At 36.4% G+C, this 25,614-nt stretch overlaps 2 protein-coding genes across 4 annotated transcripts in view; one reads left to right on the top strand and one right to left on the bottom strand.

The window, feature by feature from the left end:
• The window catches only part of LRRC72 (leucine rich repeat containing 72), a 40,749-nt gene extending 35,542 nt beyond the window's left edge, over positions 1-5,207 (top strand). For 2 of the 3 annotated variants that reach the window (XM_073238746.1, XM_073238745.1), the window contains exons 8-9: positions 3,273-3,300; positions 4,230-5,207. In XM_073238746.1, the coding sequence (XP_073094847.1) occupies positions 3,273-3,300; positions 4,230-4,395 (194 nt within the window). In that variant the 3' untranslated portion in view covers positions 4,396-5,207. The remainder of the gene's footprint in view (positions 1-3,272; positions 3,301-4,229) is intronic. The other variant, XM_073238747.1, reaches the window with a different exon arrangement.
• Positions 5,208-9,534: 4,327 nt separating this feature from the next.
• Positions 9,535-25,614, bottom strand: part of ANKMY2 (ankyrin repeat and MYND domain containing 2) — a 53,391-nt gene continuing 37,311 nt past the window's right edge. Inside the window, exons 6-10 of the mRNA XM_073238744.1 lie at positions 23,462-23,676; positions 22,574-22,709; positions 14,498-14,626; positions 12,813-12,942; positions 9,535-11,550 (exon numbers count right to left, since the gene is read on the bottom strand). Coding sequence (XP_073094845.1) covers positions 11,366-11,550; positions 12,813-12,942; positions 14,498-14,626; positions 22,574-22,709; positions 23,462-23,676 — 795 coding nt within the window. The 3' untranslated portion in view covers positions 9,535-11,365. The remainder of the gene's footprint in view (positions 11,551-12,812; positions 12,943-14,497; positions 14,627-22,573; positions 22,710-23,461; positions 23,677-25,614) is intronic.

The raw sequence follows: 25,614 nt of genomic DNA, 5'->3' as shown, positions 1-25,614 counted from the left end.
GGCCACCCTGTTTTTCGCCTTGTTACAAGTGTGAGGAGGACTGCTGGTCACTGCCTTAAGTTCTTTACATTTCTTTGGTGCAACCAGATGGCTGAAAAACTATTTTCCTTTTATTCTCTTGACTGCTTTTTATATCAAACTTCCAAAAACAAAAAACAGAGGAAGAAAGGCAAGGAAGAGTATTTTCTTGCATTTGAAAGTTTTTCTTCTTAATTCAAAGATATGTTAACTCCTAAGAATAGGTGGCATGGTTATAATCAGCCTACTCATTTTCCACAAAATGCCACTATATTATAGCAACTGAAAAGTAGTTTAGCCCATAGGTTGGTTTTCTTTAGTTTATCTTAATAGCCAAATATTTATAATGAAACTAGTAAGACTCCCTAAGTTTTTTAAATGTTTACCTTGGAGTTTTATAGTTTCTACATTTGTCTGATACAAATCTTATCTTACTGTGACATACACATTTAGCATGCTGAATTATTTTATTGGAAAGAAAGTATACTTGAAAATGTTTGTAAGGCAATTGTAATACTACATTTTGATTTTATTATCCTTAACCTTAAATTTAGAAAGAAACCAATTATATTCAAATAGCTTGAGAAGCAAAGTCAACTTGAAGTTTCTTCAAACTCAAGCTATCCATCCTTATCAAGTAGGAATGGTTAAATGGCATGCACCTATTCGCACTAATGCCTCTAGTACTTACTGCATGATAACCAATATTCTAAGAACCAAAACTCCCTGGGTTTTTATACGGCCTTTAGGAAGCAGGCATTTTCAGATTTCCCAGTAATTACCTGAATGTGGGAAGACATTGAGGGCTCTTTAAAATGAAAATACTAATGAACTTTTAAAGTACCTCCTAGTGTTCTAAAAGTGAAACTGCTGGATTTCTATCATACTTGCTCTTTTCCCAAAACAAGACAGAACTCTAGGTACTGAGACCAGGCTGGGGAATAGTGTCCCAGAATCTGGGCCTGGCAACTGAGGCATGTATTTCTCAGGAACAGAGAAGACAAAAACCAAACGGGAAAATCAGGCAGACTATTCAACAAATAGCAGTTCACCCCAGTGAGTGAATCCAGATACAAAGCAACAAGGGAGAATCCAAAGAAAACAGAAAATTAAAAGTTTTGAGCTGGGTAATTGAAGGCTCAGGAAGCCAGGCCTCAAAGACACCTCTGGCTCTGGGCAGCCATGACACCAGGCACACCCAGGAAAGCAAGTACCAAATACTACTTTGTAGGAAGCCTCAGTACCAGAGGTCCATGTGCAATCTGGACAAAGGCTGGCAATTGAGAAAGCTGTGCAGGGTCAGAAGGACGCATGGAGGCAAAACCAGCAGCCAGCAGAGCTACCACGTTGTACAGGTCCAGTAGGCTCCACACATACAGAAAACAATGACTGGGGACCCCTGGAGTTGTGACATGCAGCACTCCTAGGCCGAAGTGCTAAACTGAGACTACTTTGTAATGGAGACATCATATTCAAAAATAAATTCCAGAGAGTGTAAATATCTAAATGTAAAAGAATTGAAAAGTACTAGAAAAAAGTACTTCTATCATCCTTAGGTAAAGAAGGTCAAAGTCTGACACAAAACACAATTAAAATAAAATGTTGACAGATTGAACCACATAAGATGAAAACCATTATATAATATGGGGAAAAATTAAAAGACAATTGGAAGAAACGTTAACAATATATACATAAGCAAAAGTTAGTGCCTGTTACATCAAAGGGCTCCTATAAACCAATTTGAAAACTCCAAACAGAAAATGTGACAAAAGCTATGGACAAGACATTTAGAGAAAGAAGTAAACGTGATGTCTAATGATCAGCCTCACTAGTGAGTAAGTAAGTGCAAAATAAAACAATGGGATACCATTTTCATCCAGCAGGTGGGCAAAAGTTAAAAAAGTTAGTGAAGATGAGGGGAGAAAAGAACACAATTTATATATTATTGGTGGGAGTGTAAACTGGTTCAACTTTCTTGGATGACCATATGCAATACGGTAGTATCTATCAGTCTATAAAAGGTGCAAACCATTGAACACAGCAATTGAATTTGACATCTCTCTCCCACAGAAGCATTTGCACACAAGGACAAAGATACATGTATGAAGTTGCTCAATGAAAACACTTTTTGTAATAGAACAAAAAGTGCAAATAATCTAAACATTCATGGATATGAACTATTTATTGCATTTTAGAATTACTCCATGATATAAAGTATTAAGAATATATATATCATGGAGTAATAAAATGCAGAGTAAAGACAAAATTGGATTTTGTCAGCAAACAAATCTCTTTATGTGCATGAGTGCATGTGTGTATGCACTGAGGAAGCTGGAAGCTCACATAAAAAACCTGGACTAGTGATACATCTGACAAAGGGAACTGAAAAAGGTCAAAGGAAGATCCCACCGTTTACTGTTTTCTTGTTTATATTCATTATGGGAAAAATATATACTGTTTGTAGTTAAAAATACAGAAGAGGATAGTCTGGAGAGATCAGAAAGGGCACGGGAGACTTGGGTTAGCCATTTGTGAAGGGACGGATACTGTGAACTCCTCTCCTAAGGCAAAGGCTGTGTGCCCCCACTGCTAGTGAATTGGCAAGAGCTCACATTGTGGGTTTTGGTGGCCTAACAGGTGCTAGTACATTCCATCAGTAGCTTGGCACTAGGCCTTCTGGAGAGGAATAAACCAAGTAATGACAGTGTCTGGAAGATACCATAAGAAATCCAGGCTTAGCCTTTGAGCTCCAAAGCTAGGGAAGATGTAGACTGTTGTGATCTAGGATTTGTTTATTCTACTTCTTTGAAGTTAATGCCAAGAATCCAAATGGTTTAAATTGTGCTGAATATTTCCCCTCATTTGGTTTATTAGTGCATTTATAGATGCATGTGCTATCTGAAAAATAGGATCAGTTTCTGCACGAGACTTCAATTATCTTAATTACAGAAATTCCCACTTGGATTTCATTGGTAACTAAGTTGATTAAGCATACTGTTCTCAGTTTTGAGATGCATATTGTATTAAAGAATTTACCTCAAAATCTAAGGAAAACCTGAGGCACTACATATAAGAGAAAATTTCAGTTTTGGGTTAGTATCAAGGCATTTTTGATGGATTGAACTATTCATCTAAATGACTGTTCCAAAATGAGCAAGTTATGCTCTAGACTTTTCCTTTACAGCATTGTTCCATTGTTTTTAAATGCTGAATAAACATTTGAAATATACTAATTCAGAAATGTTTTTTTTTAGATTTTGCATTTGCAAATAATGTAGACAAGTAAGTGATTTGACTTTTTACTTTTATTATCATTGTTTATAATTGTATTGGCCCCTAATTTACCCACATTTCCAAAATAGGTTTTAACAAGTTAAAAAAATGACTAACTCTTAAATAAACAGGAAAAACTGTTATGTTTTCTGTGATAAATGTGTTCAAGCTATGTATTCATATTTGATAAATATGATGGGAAAACTGTTGTTTTCTGTGATGAGTCCAAGCTATGTATTCATATTTGATATATTTAGGTTTTTAATATTATAACCTGAAATAAATGAAAGTCTGTTTCAATATATATATAAATTCCAGCTTCCTTGTAATTATTAGCAAATTACAAATGAGGGCCTTTACCTTCCTTGTTTAATATTCTCCTAAATATGTTCAGTGAGAGCAGTTGCCATTTGGATTAACATTTTATAGTCATGGGAATTTACATTTTCAAAAACAAATACTTCATTAAACTATAAAAAATATTTCAACTTCATGAATATTAATGAATTTAAAAATTATCATTATTTTAAAATTTTACACATAGGAATTTTTTGTTTGGATTCAGTGTTGAAAAATATTCCCATGCACATTTATAAAATATACCATAATGTAGAGAAATAATAACTTTCCAGTAAAATGTACCTAAGATACTAATATGCTTGGGATCTACAAATATTTTAATCATCTCACTTAACATTGGTCTTGAAACAGGAATACATGAATGTGTAAGACCTAATATGTTCAAATACTCTATTTTTTAAGTAATATATATAATAAAAACTAGCACTACTTATCCTGAAAGTCATTTGTCAGAAGGGCCCAAAAGTTTTTGTTAGAGGTTCTATACTACAAATAATAGAAAAACAAGGCATTTATTTACTTAAAAATTCATTTTGGTCTAAATGGGTTTTTTTCTGATATAATTGCTATTTTTGCAGAACTGTGTTTGATGACCCAGAAGATGCTGTTTTTGTAAGGTCCCTAAAGAGATCAGCGATGGCTATTACCTTTCTGAACTGGGACACAGTTCTAACAAGAGAGGAAAAATACCTTCAAGAGAAAGGTGCAGAACCTGCTCAAATGCTTACAGTTACACTGAGATAGCCCCTGATATTTCTACATCCTAGTGTTTGTCTGTTGTGTATTAAACTTTTCTGTGGTTCAGCATATTAGATATTTTTATATATTATTTGGAACATTTAAATGTAAGCAGAAACACCAAGAATGAAAAATAATTCTTACACTTTATGTTATTTTTGTTGAAGAAGCATGCATACAGAATAAACACAAATTCTAAGTGTTTAGTTCAATAAATTTTTTTAAAATAAACATGTTCATTTAACTCGCATCCTAGATCAAGGAACTGACCATTATCAGCATTCTAAATGCCTCCTATTCCTTCCACCAGTCCTATGACCTGTTATGACCCACTCCAAAAGTAATCACTGTCCTGATTAATTAACCATAAATTGTGTCTGTTTTTGGAAAGGCATATAAAGGGAATCACAGAAGTTTAATCATTTGATGTTTGGCTTCTTTTACTCAACACTGTAAAATTCATTCATACTGCTAGTAGCAATAGTTCTGTCACTTGCACTGCTGTGTAATATTCCATGGTGTGATGCTGTCACAAGTTATGCATCTGGTCTACTGCCTTTTATTCTCTCCTTTGGAGGCCTTTGATAGTTCTGGGTGCGGGCTCATGATCTGAGATTGGCCTAGCCAGAACTCTGCTGCTTGTGGAAAGAGAAACCAGAAAAGCTTGCCTGGTGCTGAGACACAAATCTGGACATTAAGGTAACTCAAACGCATTGCTACATGCAAAGCTAATAAAAAGGAGAGGGACATTCTCCCTTATCTGATAGTAATTAAATACCATCACACTGTAACACAGATACACTACAGACATCGGGCTGAAATCAAAATAGTCAAGAGATTGAAAGCTCTAGAGAGAACAGTGAACTGTGACTAAGAATTTACTCTCCTTTCACCTGTGGACACTTAGGATTCTGCACATCTACAGTCTAAATATTCAGGTATGGTACCTGGCAGAAGGTACAGCTAGAGAAAAGAAAAAGCAGAGATTTTGATTTTGAAGGTGAGTGGCTGATATCAAGGCAAAAGAGATGGAGTGTGGCCTCCACAATTTGGTCATGGAAAGAACTGAACTGTTTGTTGCCTTGTTCTCTCTCTCCTGGATGGAGGGTGAGAAGCCAGCTGCCAGGTCATGAGGACATTTAAGCAGTCCTTCAGAGAGAGGCCCAGGTGGTGGGGAACTGAGATTCCTTCCAAAAGCCAGAGGAATGAAGCCTTCTGTCAACAACTGCATGAGGAGCCATCTTGCGAGCATATCCTCCAGACCCGGGGAAACCTTCAGATGACCTGATGACCTCAGCCCGGACCAAAGCTTCCCCACACCCTCCTGGGAAACCCCAAGCAAGAAATCCCCAGTTAAGCTGCCTCTGGATTTCTGGCCTGCGGAAACCATGTGAGATAAAACTTACTGATACTTTAAGCTGGTAAGTTTTGGGGTAATTGTTACACAGCAATAGATAACTAACACAATAACCCAGCAAAATCCATGGTGCTGTAATTATCTGTGGAAAAAAAATGCCTTATGAAGTCTGGCAAGCTTCGAGTCACAGTGTGGTCCCAAGGGTTCCTGAATAAGGCCTTACCATGTTCAGCAGAGAACTAGTCACTGCTCAAACAGCAGTTCTGGGCATGCTACTGCCCCCATCCTCACGGGAACTAAGAACCTGACTGTCACCGACTGGAACTGCTCATCATGAGCTGAGCACTATAGACCCACTGAGTGAGAACAGCAGGTGGGCACAGAACAATCCGCTTCATCATGGGAACGGTGTGTTTGGGACCAGATCTAAACTGGCCTCTAAGTTTAACAGGCAGTTTTAATTCTGAATTAGATTGTAGTAAATTGAGGATGGGATGCAGCAATCTCCAGGTAAACCACTAAAGGAATAGTAAAAGAAAGTGTAGTCTGGTACTTTATTTTTTTATTTATAAAAAAAATTTTTCAGGAACATTACCTCTTTTTACTTAAGTAGTGTGAATCACATTCCACCATGAGGCTGCTGAGATGCTTCCTGTGCTTACCCACTTCCTGGTGTGACCCTAATATAAACCTGCATCTTCTCACTTAACAAGGGCAAGTCTCTTCGGTGTTTCCTGGGAGATTCTCCCACTTCTTTTTGTTTTTATTTGAACTTTTGAACTGTACTCTGTAGCTCCATCTCTACAGTGAGCTTTTAGAACACAGGATTTTTAATAATACCCAATGTTCATTTGTGTTTTATCCATTGTTTTTCTTGAATTAAATCATCAGCTTCATAGGATGTTTCATTTGTTGACTCTTGATGTTGCACTTGAGTTGGGAGCTTTGGGTTTTTTATTCGAGCTGCCTTCTGGAGTGGAAGAAGCCTCCAGGTATTGAAGTTCAAGGCCAGTGTCTAATCTTTGAGGCTGAGGTTGGCCAAGCTGCAGCGGTAGCACTTTGTTTTGATAGCTCTGATATTTCCACCATATCTTTGAGTCTCTGCTTGTATATGGAAGGAAGCAATGCTCCAACTTGATCAAGAATATGACTCCCAAGTTCTCAGTTTATGTTGAGTTTGGGTAAAGTGATAAAACTATGCCTTCACTCATGAGATAGGAATTTTTCTATTTGCTTAAATGCCCTTGAATAATTGCCATACATGACTGTTAGAGAACATCCTGGAATTGCTATACAAATCAGTAAACACATCTCATCTCTCCATCCCTCTTCTCTCCTTGACTGCTTCTCAGCCAGTTCATTTAGTGAAGACAGCATCCAAAAAAAAAAATTTTTTTTTTTAGTCGCCACTAGCCCCTCCGGTCCTTTCTTCCGCCACGGCCTAGAGAAGGACCAATTGGGACGGGCGCTTCCACATCTGGGCTGGTACTTTATTTTTAACCCCACAATCACTGAAAAGGATGAAAACTTCATTACAAAAACATGGCTAATAGATTTTACTTAATCTCCTTTTTAGAGAGCGAATGGAAATTTGTTTCATTCGTATGAAGAAACAGATTTGCTTTCAAATGCACTTCTCATTACTGGGTATTTTCTATTCAATAAGGAAGTCCTGACTACTGAGTGAAGTGAGTATCATTTCATTCAGTAGTGAAATTGTAGTAAATACCATTTGGGAGAAACACAAGACAGAAGATATGATCCTTATTTCAGTAACCTAAAACTCTACCAAAATGGAACACACATTGAGAGGGTGTCTTTAATTAAGTTCTTTGTTTTAAACAATGGAGACCCACTCAAGCTGGCTCAAGGGATATTGACTTTAGGATTCATCAGAGCTTGTGACTAGGAAACTGCAAATACTAATATACAGATCCATAGAGGGTAGTGGCTAAAAGCTGGGGCTTTGGAGTCAGACCTAGTTTAGCTCTTCTACTTCCTAGTTATGTTACTCAAACAAATCAGGAAAGCTCTCTGATTTTTAAATTATTTAAAGTTTTAAAATAATAATCATAGTTAACTCAAAGCCTCTTGAGGATTAAGTTAGATAATATATGTAAAGTGTTAGGTAGAGTGACTTTCTCAAAGTAAGTGTTCAATAATTGTCATTTACCCATTTGGGATCATCCTGGGATTAAGTAACTTTATATGAGTTTATGAACTAGCTAGCTACATTGTCTTGAAATGGTCAATTATGTCACTACCTGATTTATCTAGACAAATTATAATTATTTAAAAAGATGTCTTCATCTATTTAAAAAACAAAAACTTGATCTTTAAAGGATATAGAAAATTAGCTCTATAAACTCTGCTAGAACAACATTTTGAAGAAAAAAAGATTTTCTCCTTATCTATCAAAGTAATTATGAGAAAGAAGAAATTTGCTTTTTACTAAATTAATACCTTGCTTTTTGTCTATGAAAACGACGCCTTAATATTATCAGTTTACATAAGCATGCACTAATCTCTGTAATATTTTGAGCAAATGTTTTTCTAAAATAAACACTGATAAAGAGATGCACAACACCTTGTGTTAGTGGTTTTCTTTCCAATCAAAATGATAACTACAACCTAATTCAAAACTTAAATTGCTATTATATTTTCTTCCTGATGGCATATGAATTCCAAAAATTTAGATTATATGCCTTCAGCTTTCTTTTAGCTATATTTATATTTAACTTTTAAATGTTGGTTCCATTTGTTTTCTAGCTGTTATAAGTTATATCAATTGGGATTCTTTGGTTCTACTTTCTAGAAATCCAAGTGGAAAATGTATTTGCTCATGCAACCAAACCACATAAATCCAGTGTAGACTGTGTGAGAGCCCAGTGGGCTCAGGTCAGTGTCCCTCCCTCTCCCCTTACCTGTGTCTGCTCAATGGCTGCATTCTTCCAGGTGCCTCCACATGTCAGCAACAACAGTTCTGGAACTCTGTCATTTATCACTGTCCCAAGGGAAACACACACACACACACACACACACACACACACACACCACACACCTCCACTCTTAAGCTTGAGGAATGTAAAATCCCTGGGAAGCCCTCTGACTGGGCACCACCTACTAGCAGCAATCATAAAACCACTTGAATTGGAAGGTGTACAGCTCCCGGGGGAGAGGCACAGGAGATGGGATCCCAAGAAAATAAAATGCTGCAACAATATCTACTTTAAGAATTTCTATTAAGTTCAATGTCTAATAATATTAAAACTCAAGCAAACTCATATACATGACGGATTACTAAAATCCATCTTTTTAGTGGCCAAAGTAATACCCTGTACAACAATGGCTTGTCTTCTGAGCTCTATTATCTTATATCTGCAGAGGTACTACCGTGAAGGTAGCATATTAAGAGTGTGCAATGTAGCAGTCAAAACTGCAGACCTCACCGAGTCCCAGCTTTGCACTTTTGGGTTAGACTTCCTCTTCTGTGCTATGGGGATAAAAACATTAAAGTCTAATTCACAGGGTTGCTGTGCATATTAAACAAGATAACTTCAGGGACAATAGAGGAACTTTCAGTGTTAGCTGCTATTACCTATTGAATCAAAAAGCAGAGTCAAATTTCCTAGTAAATTCGTAACCAATTTAATATCCTAATACATCAGCTCTAGGTAGAAGACATACTGAAATAATGTGACTATTGTTTGAGAATATTTTCCTGATAGCATATTGAAAAGAATTCAATATGGTTTAAAGAAAAAAAGAATGATCAGGATGACCACCTGTTTTGATGTTACAATGGAAACTTCTATTTTAGATTATTTATGACAAAGGAAGAAATTATAATTAGAACCAACTCCACTTTCTTCTGACCACCTCTTCTCTGAAATACATCCATGGAAAATTGTGATATCAACAATTTTTGTCCAGTGAGAGTTACTGTTTATGCCAGTTATAGCTCTGTTAGAGTTCCAACTCAAATTAGCATTCATTTCAAAGAAGGAGAAATGACCTCTACATTGCCACATCTCTCAATTTTCCTATTTTCTTCTGCTTCTTCACAATCCTTCATGGGATCCAAAAACAGGCACCATAATGATAATACAGAATGATGGTAATACAAACACACAAAAAAACTAAAAATCTATGAACTCAATTAAAAAACATATCTGTGGGAGAGGACTGCCTGGAAGGATATTTTACTAGCCAAGGAGGAATGTTTATCAGTGTGTAGATGAGATGCCTCCATGAGAGAAGGCATGATAAGTTCAGGTAAAAGCTGTCTGCTGAATTCCTATCCAGCAAACCCCAACACTGAATTTACTCGCATGAAGTCTAACTGGAGTTTGGTATAGGGTGTGCAGAAGACACAGGTGTTGGGGATGAAATGAAAGCAGTTGAGTGTAAGGAAGAGAAGAACCAGAAGATCAAGGAATGTGTGTACATGAGGTGAGAATTCCAGTCATTTTGATTTTTGATTGTACATACTAAAAATATTATTTTGTTCTCCAATATTTGCTAAGTCTCCTAAAATTTCTCAAGTTGTCTAATCTTTCTCTAATATTCGCCACCCCCTCAGAGCAATCAACTGTGAAACAAGGTGGTAGTTGGTTTACATTCGTAGGCACAGTTTATTTTACAATCAACACAAGAAACCAAAACACACCACCATGGTCAGCTATCACAGTCGAGCTCTGTGTCAGTACTGCATACACTAAAAATGGACGCCAGGACATTCTACAAGTGGCAACTATAAATCAGTTTCTAGATAGGAAGCAACACATGAAAAGCTTATGGGAAGATAAAAGCCTTTCAAGTGGAATATGGCACATGAGTTGGTTTTATAATAATTGTGGACACAGTATGTTCAGCCATCATTTAATAAAAAATTTCATGAGACATCTTTCTTAATGCACATGCTGAGGTCACTGTGGCTATGCCTTAGTCCCTGTGGGGAGATTGGAGAGTTCTGAAGGTACAAACACTGTAGCTAAAACGTCACTGCAGGAACTATATAAAGTTCAGACTACTCGGAATAATTTCTATGTAAAACTACAATTAGCTGAACTATGGCAAAGATCCTTTACCATACAACTTTTCTTCATTTCACTGCATCTTAGTAAGCAGAACCTCATACTATAAATGCTATTTATATGCATTTTATTCACATATAAGTTATGATTCTTTTAATTACCCATCTCAGTGGCTATAAAATTTTTCTTTCTGAAAATCTCCTCTCTCCTATACCTATTCTGCTGGCCCCTTTGTTCCATAGAGCCTATAGTTCTTCTTTAAGGGAATGTATTTTCCTTTGAGAACAATAGCTAGAAAGCTGGATTTAAAAAGGGAATTTTTTGAAATTTTGAAATACAATTTTGAAATAAAATTTTGAAATAAAAATGTTTCCCTTGGGATATCTGTGCACTTATAGAATAGAGGTCACTAGGAAATTAGGGCATGGTAAACAGAGCTTTGCTTGAAAGCATCTATTCTACAGAATGTGGAATCTTGTCATGGTGCCATGCAGCTGCCATGCGGAAAGGAGGACACAGTCACAGGAGTTTTCCAGCTACCTGCCAGGGTGAGGACCATACACGCTGGCACTTGCTCTGGCTTTTATTCCTCAGATACCTGTGGACCTGCAGGAACGTCCTGTAAGTCTTCCAGCCCAGCAGCACTCTGAAGAGATTCCTTCTCCCCTTCCACGGAGCCTTTCGGTTCGCAATCCTTTTGGGAGATTCCCGTTTCAGCCTCTGCCTGTTCTTCAGGAACGCAATTCAAATTGACATCAAGCTTGCCATCTGACAAAAAAAACAAAAACAATAATTTTGTCCCTACTATGTGCCACTCTTCTAAGTGTTTTATGTGCATTAAATTATTTAATCTTCATAACAACCATACAAGATAGATTATTATCACTATTTTAACAATGGGGAAACTGAGAAGAAAATGGTGCAGTAACTTGCTCCAAGTTTCACCACCAGTAAAGCAGAAGAGCATTTGAACTCAGGCCTCTGGCTCCTAACCAGGCCCTGAAACCAGGATTAATGAGTGTCTGTAACATTTAGTGTGTGTGGCGTATGCTGATGCTTGACAATGGGGAACTCCCCTTCTTCCAACAATCCTATTCTCCCACTTGCTGAGTACATGTCCAGCTGTTTCCCTCTGTTCTCAACACACAGGATACAAAAGTTTGGTCCAGAAAACAGGAGAAGGCATGGCAGTCAGAAAGCCTGACTATTCTCCAACAATTTCTTAATAAAATTTAATTTTAAATAAATCATTCGATCCCACTAATAGTGTTTCTCAACTAAGTGGTAAAGGGGACATGGTGCCCTGAGAGGTAATGGTGGCAGTGCTCTATCAGAGCCGCCCGAGTGACTTTCTCAAACTCTGGGTACTCCCCGGAGTGTAGGATATTATGAACTCTCCTGCAGGGGGCATAGGAGTGGGGGTGGTGCTCCTCTCTAATATGTGAGTCACTGTTGGAGCAACTCCCTGTTTTTGGTGAAAATGAGTCATATACCTCATGCGGGAGGGAGAGGAAAAATACTTTGGAACTTTCTGCCTTGGTTGCTTGTAGAAATTTCACCTGTTCATTAGATCTGCAGTTTAATCTATACAAATGTACTTTGTGATTTCACACAGTTTTGTAAGTTAAGATATTTAAAGACTCCCAACCTTAAAATCTTTGGGTAACCATTAGGAGAAATTTAATTATTTCTTATTCAAAAACCTTAAAATCCTTTGTGAGCAGAAGTTAAGTGAATACTCATTTGGAGCCCCAGGGTATTTTCATGAGTCAGAATGAAGAATGTGGAATAAATTATATTCCTCAGAATTATATATGTCTCTTTGTTTTCCAGTGACTTCTAAGCTGTTCATATTTTAAACATGATCCCAGTGACTCAAACTAGGGACACATGTAAGTGTGACTCTCACATTGGTCACCCCAGGTTTCCTTGGTCTCTGGAGAAGATTCAGTTTCTGTGGGCCCTGTGTCAAAATCTGTCGTTTCCCTTTTCAATAAGAAGCAGTGTGAGCTCAGTTTTTATATACATACTGTTTTCCTCTTCACTCTTTTCTTTGGCAGCTTCCAGCTGTTGTTTCTCATAAATGTCCTTTAGATTCTTACATATTTTCTTATGTGCAAACCAGTGTGTTTTCTGGCAGGTTTGATCACAATATATCACCTGAAAGCAATCATAGATTTATTTCATTTCAAGAGCTGTGGCTACATGATTTTCCAACTATGACATTAAACCAAGAACTATGCTGTACAAGTTTTTTATACTTTATTTTAAAACCATGATGTATGGATGTACATTATTTATATTTGTATTTTTACTTTATACTTTATAACAATAATGGATATATAACAATCTACCAAAGACTCTAAATGATTTATTAAGAACCTACTATGTGCCAGCACTGGTCCTGCACCATGATGAGACATAGCTATTGTCCCAGAGGAAGCTATGGTAGAAAAAGAGCAGGATGGAACAGCATAGAGAGGGAGACACTGAACAACATGATTTATATACAGTACAGGATGTAACAGCAGTTGAAGCACAGAGGAAATGGTGACTCACTCTGGAAGGAGGGAGTCAGCAGACAGAGAATTAGGAAAGAAGCATTCCAAATGGAGGGAATGTCTTGTACAAAACTCAGGAGGAGGAGATGGAATGATACATTCAAGAATAGCAATAACTTTGCAGGAGAGGAGAGCTGACTAAATATGGACATGGGACTTGTTTTGGACAAAGGAATGAGACAGCATGGCAATTTCAAGGCTAGACCTCAGGAGATCTCATGTGGTCGGTCCTACTTGCCCCCTTTTACCTCTGCCATCACTAGGAGAACATGCTTAGCTTGGCCTGCTGGTCCAAGAAGGATGACAGACACATGGAGAAGACATGCCCCAGCTGAGCCCAGACAACCACATGGGAGAAACAGTAATTGGTTTAGGTACTGAATTTTGGAGTGTTTTTATATAGCTATAGTTAACAAACATTAGAGTAATTTCCACAACTCTAGCTCCATTGCACACATAAAGAAACTGAGGCTCAGAGAAGTAAGTGATTCAAGGAGATGAAGGTAGAGAAGTTCATGTGGCAAAATGTGATAGGTTTTATCAATATGCTGAGGAATGTCAACCTTCAGAACTACAGGCAAGTAACGTTATCTGTAGGGTAAAGTGAATGTACAGACAACTGCCTGTGGGTGGTAGTCGTATGTGAGGAGAACCCAATCAGTTATGTCTTTTATGAAAATACTTCTGGCAGAAGTGTTTAGTACAGTCCAGAGAGCCTAAGAATTGGCCATAGTCAGAAGGGAGTTGTAGTTTTACAAGGAAGAGCTATGAAGAGACTGCAGTTAAAGTCAACTAAAAGATTCAAGATTGCATATTTATGAATCATCCTATTTTAGGTTTCAGCTCCCATCCTCCATTGATAATCTTTTATTTTCTCACGTTTGTCTATTCATATTCTTTTTTCTGTGTGGTCAGCACAGAAGCGAGAGCAGGCAAAAATCTGGCAGAAGATAGGGCACAGAACTACATCTATCTTGTAGTCCTCTTCCAAAATTACTTTTAAGTATTAGATGTAATGCTTTATATCTGATTATATTAGAATTTATTAGAAAACTAATGTCAACCGTTATATTTTCAGAATATTAAAACTCAAATATCAACTTGGATGAAATCTAAACTGGATATCAATGAACTTCAAAGAACTTCATTCTTACCATTTTGCACACTGAGCATCTCTTACTTGCTCCCTTTTCTCCACAGGTAGTGCAAAATTCCACATCCACGAAACCCACTTGCCCAGTGATGGCTTGGGTAAGTACTGAGAAAGCAGTAGGATCAGAACCCTAGAGTGGGTGGGAAGATGAGAAAAAATGCTCTGAAATAACCATGGAAAGACTACAGAGATAACATTCCATGAACATTGTCAAAAGCAGAGACAAAATCATTAAAGCAGAGATTACACAAACTTTACCTAAGACATGGCAAATACCTCTCTGTGTATATGTTTTTCCATACAAAATATATAGGAGTATGTGACACAAATACTAACAGATTTAAAGGGGGAAATAGAATGCAGTGCATTCATTTTAGGAGACTTCAACACAACACTCACTCCAAAGAACAGATCAGCCACACAAAAAATAAGTAAGGAGACAGAGGCTCTGAACAACACATTAGAACAGATAGACCTAACAGACATCTACAGAACATTCTTCCCAAAAGCAACAGGATACACATTTTTCTCAAGTGCACATGGAACATGTTCCAGAATAGATCACATACTAGGCCACAAAAAGAGCCTCAGTAAATTCAGAAGGTTTGAAATTGTACCAACCAGCTTCTCAGACCACAAAGGTATAAAACTACAAATAAATTATGCAAAGAAAACAACAAAGCCCACAAACACATGGAGACTTAACAACATGCTGCTAAAAAATCAATGGATCAATGACCAAATGAAAACAGAGATCAAGCAATATATGAAGACAAATGACATCACAAATTCAACACCACAAAATCTGTGGGACACAGCAAAAGCCTTGCTAAGAAGGAAGTTTATTGCAATACAGGCCTACCTCAGGAAAGAAGAACAATCCCATATGAACAGTCTAAACTCACAATTAATGAAAACAGAAAAAGAAGAACAAATGAGGCCAAAAATCAGTAGAGGGAAATAATAAAGATCAGAGCAGAAAATAAATAAAATTGAGAATAAAACAATACAAAGAATCAATGAAAGCAGGAGCTGATACTTTGAGAAAATTAACAAAATAAATAAATACCTAGCCAGACTTATCAAGAAAATAAGAGAGTCTACACATATAAACAGAATCAGAAATGAGAAAGGAAAAATCATTATGGACACTACAGAAATACAAAGAATTATGAGGGAATACTATGAAAAATTATATGTTAGCAAACTGGATAATCTAGAAGAAATGGACAACTTTCTAGAAAAATATAACCTTCCAAGGCTGACCCAGGAAGAAACAGAAAATATGAATAGACCAATTACCAGCAAGGAAATTGAACTGGTAATCAAAAAATTACCTAAGAACAAAATCCCTAAACCAGGTGGTTTCACTGCTGAATTTTATCAAACATTTAGTGAAGACCTAATAACCATCCTCCTTAAAGTTTTCCAAAACATGGAAGAGGAGGAATACTCCCAAACTCATTCTACAAGGCCAAAATCACTCTAATACGAAAACCAGGCACAGACACCACAAAAAAAGAAAGTTACAGACCAATGTCCTTGATGAACATAGATGCAAAAATACTCAACAAAATATTAGCAAACTGAATTCAAAAATACATCAAAAAGATCAACCATCATGATCAAGTAGGATTTATTCCAGGAATGCAAGGAAGGTACAATATTCAAAAATCCATCAACATTATCCACCACATCAACAAAACAAAGGAAAAAAACCACATGATCACCTCAATAGATGCTTAAAAAGCATTTGACCAAATTCAACATCCATTCATAATAAAAACTCTCAACAAAACGGGTACAGAGGGCAAGTACCTCAACATAATAAAGGCCGCATATGACCCTCAGCCAACATCATACTTAACAGCGAGAAGCTCAAAGCTTTTCCTTTAAGATCAGGAACAAAACAAGGATGCTCACTCTCCCCAATTTTATTCAGCATAGTACTGGAGGTCCTAGCCATGGCTATCAGACAACAAAGAAATAAAAAGCATCCAGATTGGCAAGGAAGAAGTTAAACTGTCACTGTTTGCAGATGATATGATATTGTACATAAAAAGTCCTAAAGAATCCACCCCAAAACTAACTACTAGAACTAATACTTGAATTCAGCAAAGTTGCAGGATACAAAATTAATACACAGAAACCTGTTGCATTCCTATATAATAATGATGAACTAGCAGAAAGAAATCAGGAAAACAATTCTATTCACAATTGCATCAAAAAGAATAAAATACTTAGGAATAAACCTAATCAAGGAAGTGAAAGACCTATACCCTGGAAACTACAAGACACTCATGAGAGAAATTAAAGAAGACACCAATAAATGGAAATACATCCCAGGCCCATGGATAGGAAGAATTAGTATGGTCAAAATGGCCATCCTGCCTAAAGCAATCTACAGATTCAATGCAATCTCTATCAAAATACCAATGGCATTCTTCAATGAACCAGAACAAATAATCCTAAAATTCATATGGAACCACAAAAGACCCTGAATATCTAAAGCAATCCTGAGAAGGAAGAATAAAGCTGGAGGTATTGGGGGGGTGGTTATGCTTCCTGACTTCAAGCACTACTACAAAACCAAAGTAATCAAGACAATTTGGTACTGGCACAAGAACAGGCCCTCGGTCAGTGAAACTGAATAGAGAGCCCAGATATAAACCCGCACATATATGACCAATTAATATACAATAAAGGAGCCATGGATACACAATGGGGAAATGAAAGCCTCTTCAACAACTGGTGTTGGCAAAACTGGACAGCTACATGTAAGAGAATGAAACTGGATTATTGTCTAACCCCATACACAAAAGTAAACTCGAAATGGATAAAAGACCTGAATGTAAGTCATGAAGAAAACATAGGCAAAAATCTCTTGAATATAAACATTAGCAACTTTTTCCTGAACACATCTCCTTGGGCAAGGGAAACAAAAGCAAAAATGAACAAGTGGGACTACATCAAATGAACAGCAAAGGGTACCATTAGTAAAACAAAATAGCATCCTATAGTATGGGAGAATATATTCATAAATGACATATCTGATAATGGGATAACATCCAAACTATATAAAGAACTACATGCCTCAATACCCAAAGAACAAATAACCCAATTAAAAAATGAGCAGAGGTTCTGAACAGACACTTCTCCAAAGAAGAAATTCATATGGCCAGCAGACACATGAAAAGATGCTCCACATCACTAATCATCAGGGAAATGCAAATTAAACCCACAATGAAATATCACCTCACACCAGTCAGGATGGCCAATACCCAAAAGACAAGAAACAATAAATGCTGGTGAATATGCGGAGAAAGGGGAACCCTCCTACACTGCTGGTGGGAATGTAAATTAATTCAACCATTGTGGAAGGCAATATGGAGGTTCCTCAAAAAACTAAAAATAGAAATACCATTTGACCCAGGAATTCTACTCCTAGAAATTTACCCAAAGAAAACAAGATCACAGATTCAAAAAGACACACGCACCCCTATGTATATCGCAGCACTATTTACAATAGCCATGATATGGAAGCAACTTAAGTGTCCATCAATAGATGAATGGGTAAAGAAGATGTGGTAGATATACACAATGAAATATTATTCTGCCATAAGAAGAAAACAAATTCTAGCATTTACAACAACATGGATGGAACTAGAGGGTATTATGCTCAGTGAAATACACCAGGCAGAGAAAGACAAGTACCAAATGATTTCCCTCATTTGTAGAGTATAACAACAAAACAAAACTGAAGGATAAAAACAGTACCAGACTGACAGACTCCAAGAAGGGACTAGGGGTTACCAAAGGGAAAGGGGCTGAGGAGGGAGGGAGAAGGAGATTAAGGGGCATTATGATTAGCACACATAATATAGGGGGCATCACAGGGAAGGCAGTAAAGCACAGAGAAGACAAATAGTGACTCTATAGAATCGTACTATGCTGATGGACAGTGACTGCAATGACGTGTGTATGGGGGATTTGATAATATGGGTGAATGTAGTAACCACAATGTTGCTCATGTGAAACCTTCATAAGATTGTATATCAGTGACAACCTAATAATAAAAGTATATTAAAAAAATTACATATATATATATATATATAGGAGATAAGTCATGGATCCAAATAGTTAAAAAGAACTGACCATCCTCTAGTACAAAAGATTTATTCAATTGGGATTATTCAAGCCCACAAAGATTTAAGATACAGGACAATGAACTCAGAGTGGAATTTTCTTCTGAGAGTCGACATCAAGACAATATATATATACTTATTCTGTGGGAAAAGTCATAGGACATATACAAAGGTTTAAGTATCTTAATTCTTAAAAATTGGTGCAATTTAAGTGTTTTAAATTCTCCACATGTTTAAAACTACTTACTAGATGTGGGTCTGCAATTCTATTAGTTAAATTATCACCTTTACCAGTGAAATGTACCAAACTCTTCAATTGAACAGACATACATGCAATTGCATCAGGGTATTATGAAAAACCAAAAGTGTGAAAATTATTATTATAGGGTAATTAAAAATTAGAATGGGCTGCTGAAGAGGCTTATGAAATTTTTGTACACAAAAATTCTAAGGGTAAATATTTATTTGACTGGGATGATGCTGTCAAGACTTATTTAGACCAATCTGCTTACTTACCTACTTATCTACTCCTAACAGTTCTTGCTGTGAGTTTTTCAAGTTTACTTCCTTATTCCCAAACAAAATTTTGCCCATTTTCATAATTTTAATTTTAATTTCAGCATTTGCTTTTCCTTCCTAAGAATATTTAGTATTATCCTACCAACTGTACCTAATAGAGCTTTACAAATATCACCTTTGAACAACGTTATACCATTATTCTGTGTAATCAAGGTAGTCAAAATATTCAAAAGACTTAAGAAGTGTTTTAAAAGTAGCACTCATTTTGAAACTGTCATGCTCATTCTGCAAACAAATAATGACTGTGTTTCTTTTCATGTTAAAGTGTTAAGAATTAACTTTTAGAATGAAGGTAGTATAATGGTGAGAAAAACGTAGGTGAAATTAAACCTCAGATGCTAAATATTTAATAATTTCATCAGGAATGAAGGTCTATGGCAGTTGTGCTCAAATGCTGGTGTGCATCTGAGAACTTGTTAAAAATTCAGATCAATACCTCCATCCCACACCTTTTCAACTCAGACTTCTCAGGATATGGTCCATGTACCTGGCATTATTACTGGTAATTCTGGGACATACTAAAAGCTGGGGAATTACTGGTGCTTAGTGTTAGGCTGAAGACTTACTAATTTATGTAATTCTTTTGCCTCAAAAGTAGAATATTAGATCAGACATCCATATGGTCCACAAATCAACAGAATATGATATATTCAGTAGACTTTACAACAATCACATTTTCATGTTCAAATATTTTTTCCAAAAATGCCTGAGACATGTTCAAAATCTCCCCCATAATGGGCCTTTTGTGGGAATCAGAGCACATAAAAATAATCTATTTTTGTGGTGTAACCAAAGATAAAACTAAAAGGCATTTTGCTAGGAACATGGCTATTAATATGAACTACTGTTTCAGAGAAAAAAACTGATGGTACAGCTGACTAACCCCATGGAACCTATCTTCACTGCTGGGCAACAACTAGCTTTTATACAAAATCTTGTCATCCACTTTATTAAGTAAGAAATCTGTTTAGGCACCAGAGCACCTTCCATGGAAAGATATTCATTCATCCTAAAAACAAACAAAATGCTTTATTCGATTTATCCTATAAAATCAGAGACATTAGCTAGTCTTCCACAAGTTAAAATATGCACTGTCGATTGATAAAGCAAAACATCTTCCACAGTAAAATCTGTTATAATGCTGAAGCAACATTGCTTAAACATAGCCATGCCTCACAACTCCTTTGTGACAAGACAGAAAGCAGATAGCACTAAGCAGAGAGGGAAGCAAACAACTCTGCTGGAGGGCCCAGGCCTCAGTCAGCATCATCAGAAAGCCTGAAGTGATCCTCGTGGCAGCAGCCCTGAGACTCACCAGATGATGAGGTTAGCACTGCTTCAGAGGCTTAAGAACTTGCAGCTTAACCAAACCAATTAGGCAATAAATAGCAGCTATCGAGGACATTCACAACCACAAGCATTCCAGATAGATAAAATTTTACAGAGAGAAGAATATGTTAACACTTAAAGAACAAAAGTTTTTAAAGAGAGAATTTTTGTAAAATGTCTTAAATACTATCTTATCTTTCCTGACAAATCTTTTTTTGATGACTCAGAGATCACTAGGATAAACATTAACCATTATACTCCATGAACTCTAACTACATTATGATACAGGGTTAAGATGAATTGTTGACTCCTATACTGACCTGCTTTAACTTTTTCTTTAAATACTCTAGGCTATTTTAGCTTTTCTGGTTCCCCCATTTAAGGTGGATTGCCAGTTACCACTTCTTAGTGCTGGAAATACCCTACTGCAGGCACTACTTAATCACTTCTCTGATACCCATTCCCCCAGCTTCCTTACTAACAGAAGTATACTTTTGTTCAGAGCAGCAGGGTTTTGACCAGCCAAAAAAACTCATTTCCGCTGAGGCCTGTGTGGCCAAGAGTGGTCATGGGGCCCAGGCTGCAGGTTTCTAGGAGAGCTCATGTTTTCCACCTATGGACCCTTTCCTTTTCTTGCCTGCCAGGGATAGGAATGTGAGCTTGGAGGAAGAGCATGAGATGCCTTGCAACCATGAGTTCATAAGCATGAGTATGGTAATCTATATGGTTAAAGAATACTGGGTGGGAAAATAGGAAAGTTTTTGGGTCTCCAATCCATTTTTTTTTTTCTCTCCAATCCATTTTGAGCCACAGTGCCAGATCTTCTCGTCCTACCTTTGGGCTACTGAGTAAATGTGAATAAATAAACCCTATCTAAATTATTTAATATTTACAGCCAAAACACATTCATAATTGATAAACCATCCTTATAGTTTGCTAACTTTAATCTTCAAAAGCTTAAATACCAAATAACCAAGTATATGAAAAAGTAAGGGTAAAGCATTTCTATGTGAAATCAAAGAGAGCTCTTATGCATAAATCAAAGCATGGACTCTATGAGATCATCTTGTCTGCTCAAGTCTTATTTCATGGTTATGAATAGGTAAAGTCTTCATGTATAAAGGAGCACCTGGAACCCATTTCTAGTCCTGATTTTTCATACTGAGAATGATTTAACAGCCTAGAGAGGCAGAGAAGAACTGATATGCCAGAGGGAGGGAGGAGGCCATGGATGGGACTAGTATCAGGATCAATTTCTTGCCTAACAGACAAAGGCTGATAAAAGATTTGATTGAAATGTATAAAAGCATGACTGGTTTAGATGAGATGAACAAAAACCTTTCAAAGTAGAGAGGGCAGCAAGTGTCTTATGAAATACTACTTAAATAACTATATGATAAACAGACAATAAATAGTTTTAAGGACACACAATAAAGTTAAAATTTACTTCCCATTAGTGGGAAGTACAAATGGAATTTTTTCAAGTATGGAAAATTTATAATCAGAAACATTAATGTAGAACATAAGAAGCTGGGAAATACTTTGAAATTGTTTACCAGAACGTACAATGAGCTTTCCAATGACTCATACCTTCAACATACCCACTGACCAGAAATAATTAACCTAGACTATTAGTTCTTGCTTTCAGCTAGTCAGAACTCCCAACTGGTTGTTCACAAGCTACACGTGTGTATGTATTACACAGCAGCTGTGTACCCATGTTTACACATTCAAAGAGGAATGTAAAATGTTAAGTTTCCATATACATTCTGACACAGAGGAATACTGCATGTCAAACCACGAGCTATGTAAGTGAAAGAAGAGGATTAAAGAAGGGAAATGGATAATATAGAAACAGAATTAACAGGCATATTTCTCTCCACAGTTGTTCCCGAAAATTTCCTAAAATAATAAATAATTATTTCTTTATTATTATTAATGCAAAAGAGACCTTTCCTTTAATTGAACAAAATACAGTAATTAGGTCTTACTGATAGAGTTTACTTAGTTATGATCAGCCTTACAATTTCAACAGGAGCAATGCTTCGCACCAGCTGCTGGAGGAGAGTAGCTTCACAGTAAGGAAATTTTCGGATACTTTCTCTAATGATCTTTTCTTGATATACTGGAAAGCCATCAGAAGGTCGGCCTTTTAACAAACTGAAAGACATTTTGTGAAAAGTAACTGGAGGTGAATCAGTAAGCATTTCTAGCTGAACCCATGAACTTTTATTAGTTTCTTTGATACTTAAAATTTTCATTGTCTCTCCAAATCATGGTGATGGGCTCAATTCAAATTGCTATTATCTCTGCACATTAGGCTTGGCCTCCTCAGGTTTAGGGCATATTTACAGACATGACCCCTGCCATCAAAACACTAAACACTGTTATCAGGTTAGCTTGTTACTTATTACCAGGTCAGTTATTTATACACAGAATGAAAATTCTCATGGAGTCACACCCTTCTGACATAGTTCATTTATTTCAGTAAAACTATAGGAGAATTTGATTGCTGGTGGTTAGAGAACAAGGGTAACACACATCTCGCTCAGGTACAGTCATGGAGATACGAGGGCCTTTATGAATCCAAAGCAGCAACCTCTCCTCACATTGGGAACTAACTGGGCTACTTTCTAGCTCTATGATCAGGCACACACTACTTAGCCTCTCCAGACCTCAGATTCCTCACCTACAACTGGGGATTGCAAAAGCATCATTGTAAAGAGTATAGGATGATTAATCACTTAATCTAAGGATAATATTGTCCCTGTTTCTTACAGATCAAATGTGAGCCCAACAGTAACAATCACTGCTAAATAAAATGCATAATTTTTTAACCTACAGTGAGGCTTCATATAATAAGACATTATCCATTTGAGTGTATTTTATACATGACATGGTAAAAACAGTACCTTTTGATGAGAGTGTCCAGTTTATTCTCTCCATCTTTTAAGAAGCTAATACATTTCTGAAAGATACAGCTGATGTAATGCATTTTCATAGCCAATACTTCATTCATGTCTCTCTGCTTCATACATTTCTCACAAATCAAATCCATCACCTTGTAGCATTTGTTCAGAGCTGCTTCATCTGCCAGCAGAGGATTCTCATTTACAAGCATCACAATCTAGAAGAAATTCCAGTGAGCTTAGAAATTCCATGGAAAACTTTTTCATATACAAATTAGGTAGTCAGTTTTAGTTGATTCAAGGATTACCAAATAAAGTCTTTCTTATGGTCCTTTATTTATTATGCTAATCCAAATTAGAATGCAAATTAACACTGATCAAAGTCATAAAACTAATAGTGAAGGACCCAGACACTGTAGAATCTGTTTAACTCTGTATGTCTGTTATCATGGGGTCTGTCATCTAGCTAAATCAGGATGTTGGTATGACATTCAGAGTCATGGTTTTACTGTCTCTGTAAAAAGCACTTCTATTAAAGATAAACATGACATATTTACACACCTTTTATATATGAATCAAATCACTAAGCAATCAGTACTTTTCATTAACATTACTGAGCTTGGGAATTTCATGGCTAGAACTACAATTCTCATTAATTCTTATTAATTATAATGAAATGAGATTTTTAAAGAAATAAGTCTAAAAATAAAAGGTGTATTATTTTCCAATTAACTACATTTCTCTGTGGAAATTTTCATAATATGCTTCTAATCACATATAGTAATGAGAACAGGTCAAAGAGGAAAGCCAAAATAGCTTTAAAAGGAGAAATATTAGAGCTATCAAATCAGATACATTATGAGTCCCACACTTTTCTTATATAAGCTCAAAATTAGTGTAATGAAGAGTATAGAGTGTTTTTCTCAATTGGCTTTTTTATAGGGTAGATTACCTAAAGTAGGTCTGCATAGGGTAGCTGTAAAAATCCATGGTGACATGCCAGTAATGTAAACATGTGTGCACCATCAGGGTGTTCTATGTGCAGAGCAGAAAATCAATATTTGTTAACCTACGGGTTGGAGCTAACTGCATATCCTCAGGCAATGTAAATGTTAGGAAACAAAAAATAGTAGATTTCATGAATGAGATCTTTTTCTTTAGACATGAAGAAAGATAAGTTAACTTAAGTAGAACTCGTACCTAGCCTCCTACTTGGAAATTTAACATAGGTTAAATGTCCTTGTGAAATTAAAATGATTTTTCTTATTTTGACACTACTAGATTGATACATACTACCCAAAATACAATAAATTATTAGAGTTCATGAGATTAAGTATAATCAGAGTCCTTGTTGGTAAATTCGCCAACAACTTTCTCTGCCATTGCACATATCAAAAATTAACCTGTGGCAGAAAAGGTTCATTAATTACCTGCTTATATTTCTGTCAACTTCAATCATTTGAAGCTGTCTGCTCAATATTTTTATATACAGCATTTATAGTCAAAGCATCAAGTTTTAAATTCACAAGTAAAAAATTCTTCTAAAAATATCAAATAGAACCCAGATTAATCATTTTTTGAGGAGGAAGAAATACATTTTTATAGGCATAAAAGACAGATATATCTCAGCTCCCAAAGAATGGCTACTTTAGAATGTGTTTATACAGTGGCATTTTGAGCTTTTTTATTTGTTAAGACTCTCCTTTAAAAAGTTATTAAGTCAAAAATTCTGGTCTAAAAAAATCATATTAATAATCACAGACAGGATCACTTGCCCACATCTGCCTGCTGACCACTTAGAGACCCCTTGGGCAACTCCGCTAATTTTTCCTGTGACTCTGTTTTTCTCTTTTGTAACTTCTGTGCTCTGGCACTGGTGCAATTCCCCAAATCCCTGCTGAAAGCAAACATTTTTATTGCTATAGCAGCCACCCGATCTTACGCAAATGCCATTGTGTTGGATGCACTGTAGAAAAAAGGTGAGTTGTGGAGGGTTTCTGTGTTTACTTTAAAAGGTCTTTGGCTTTCTAGAGTGGCTGTTGGTTACTTTTTCATATGTTCTATGAAGGAGCATGCCACCTTGAAAGGGGGCAAGACAATGAAAATGGACCTCCACAAAAGCAACTGGGCTGCTTTTATCTGAAGCATGGATAAAA

This window comes from Manis javanica, chromosome 6 (genome assembly GCF_040802235.1).
Source record: "Manis javanica isolate MJ-LG chromosome 6, MJ_LKY, whole genome shotgun sequence".
Taxonomy (NCBI): Eukaryota; Metazoa; Chordata; class Mammalia; order Pholidota; family Manidae; genus Manis; species Manis javanica.
Note: the sequence above shows the minus strand (reverse complement) of the source record. Positions and strands in the feature narration are given on the sequence as shown.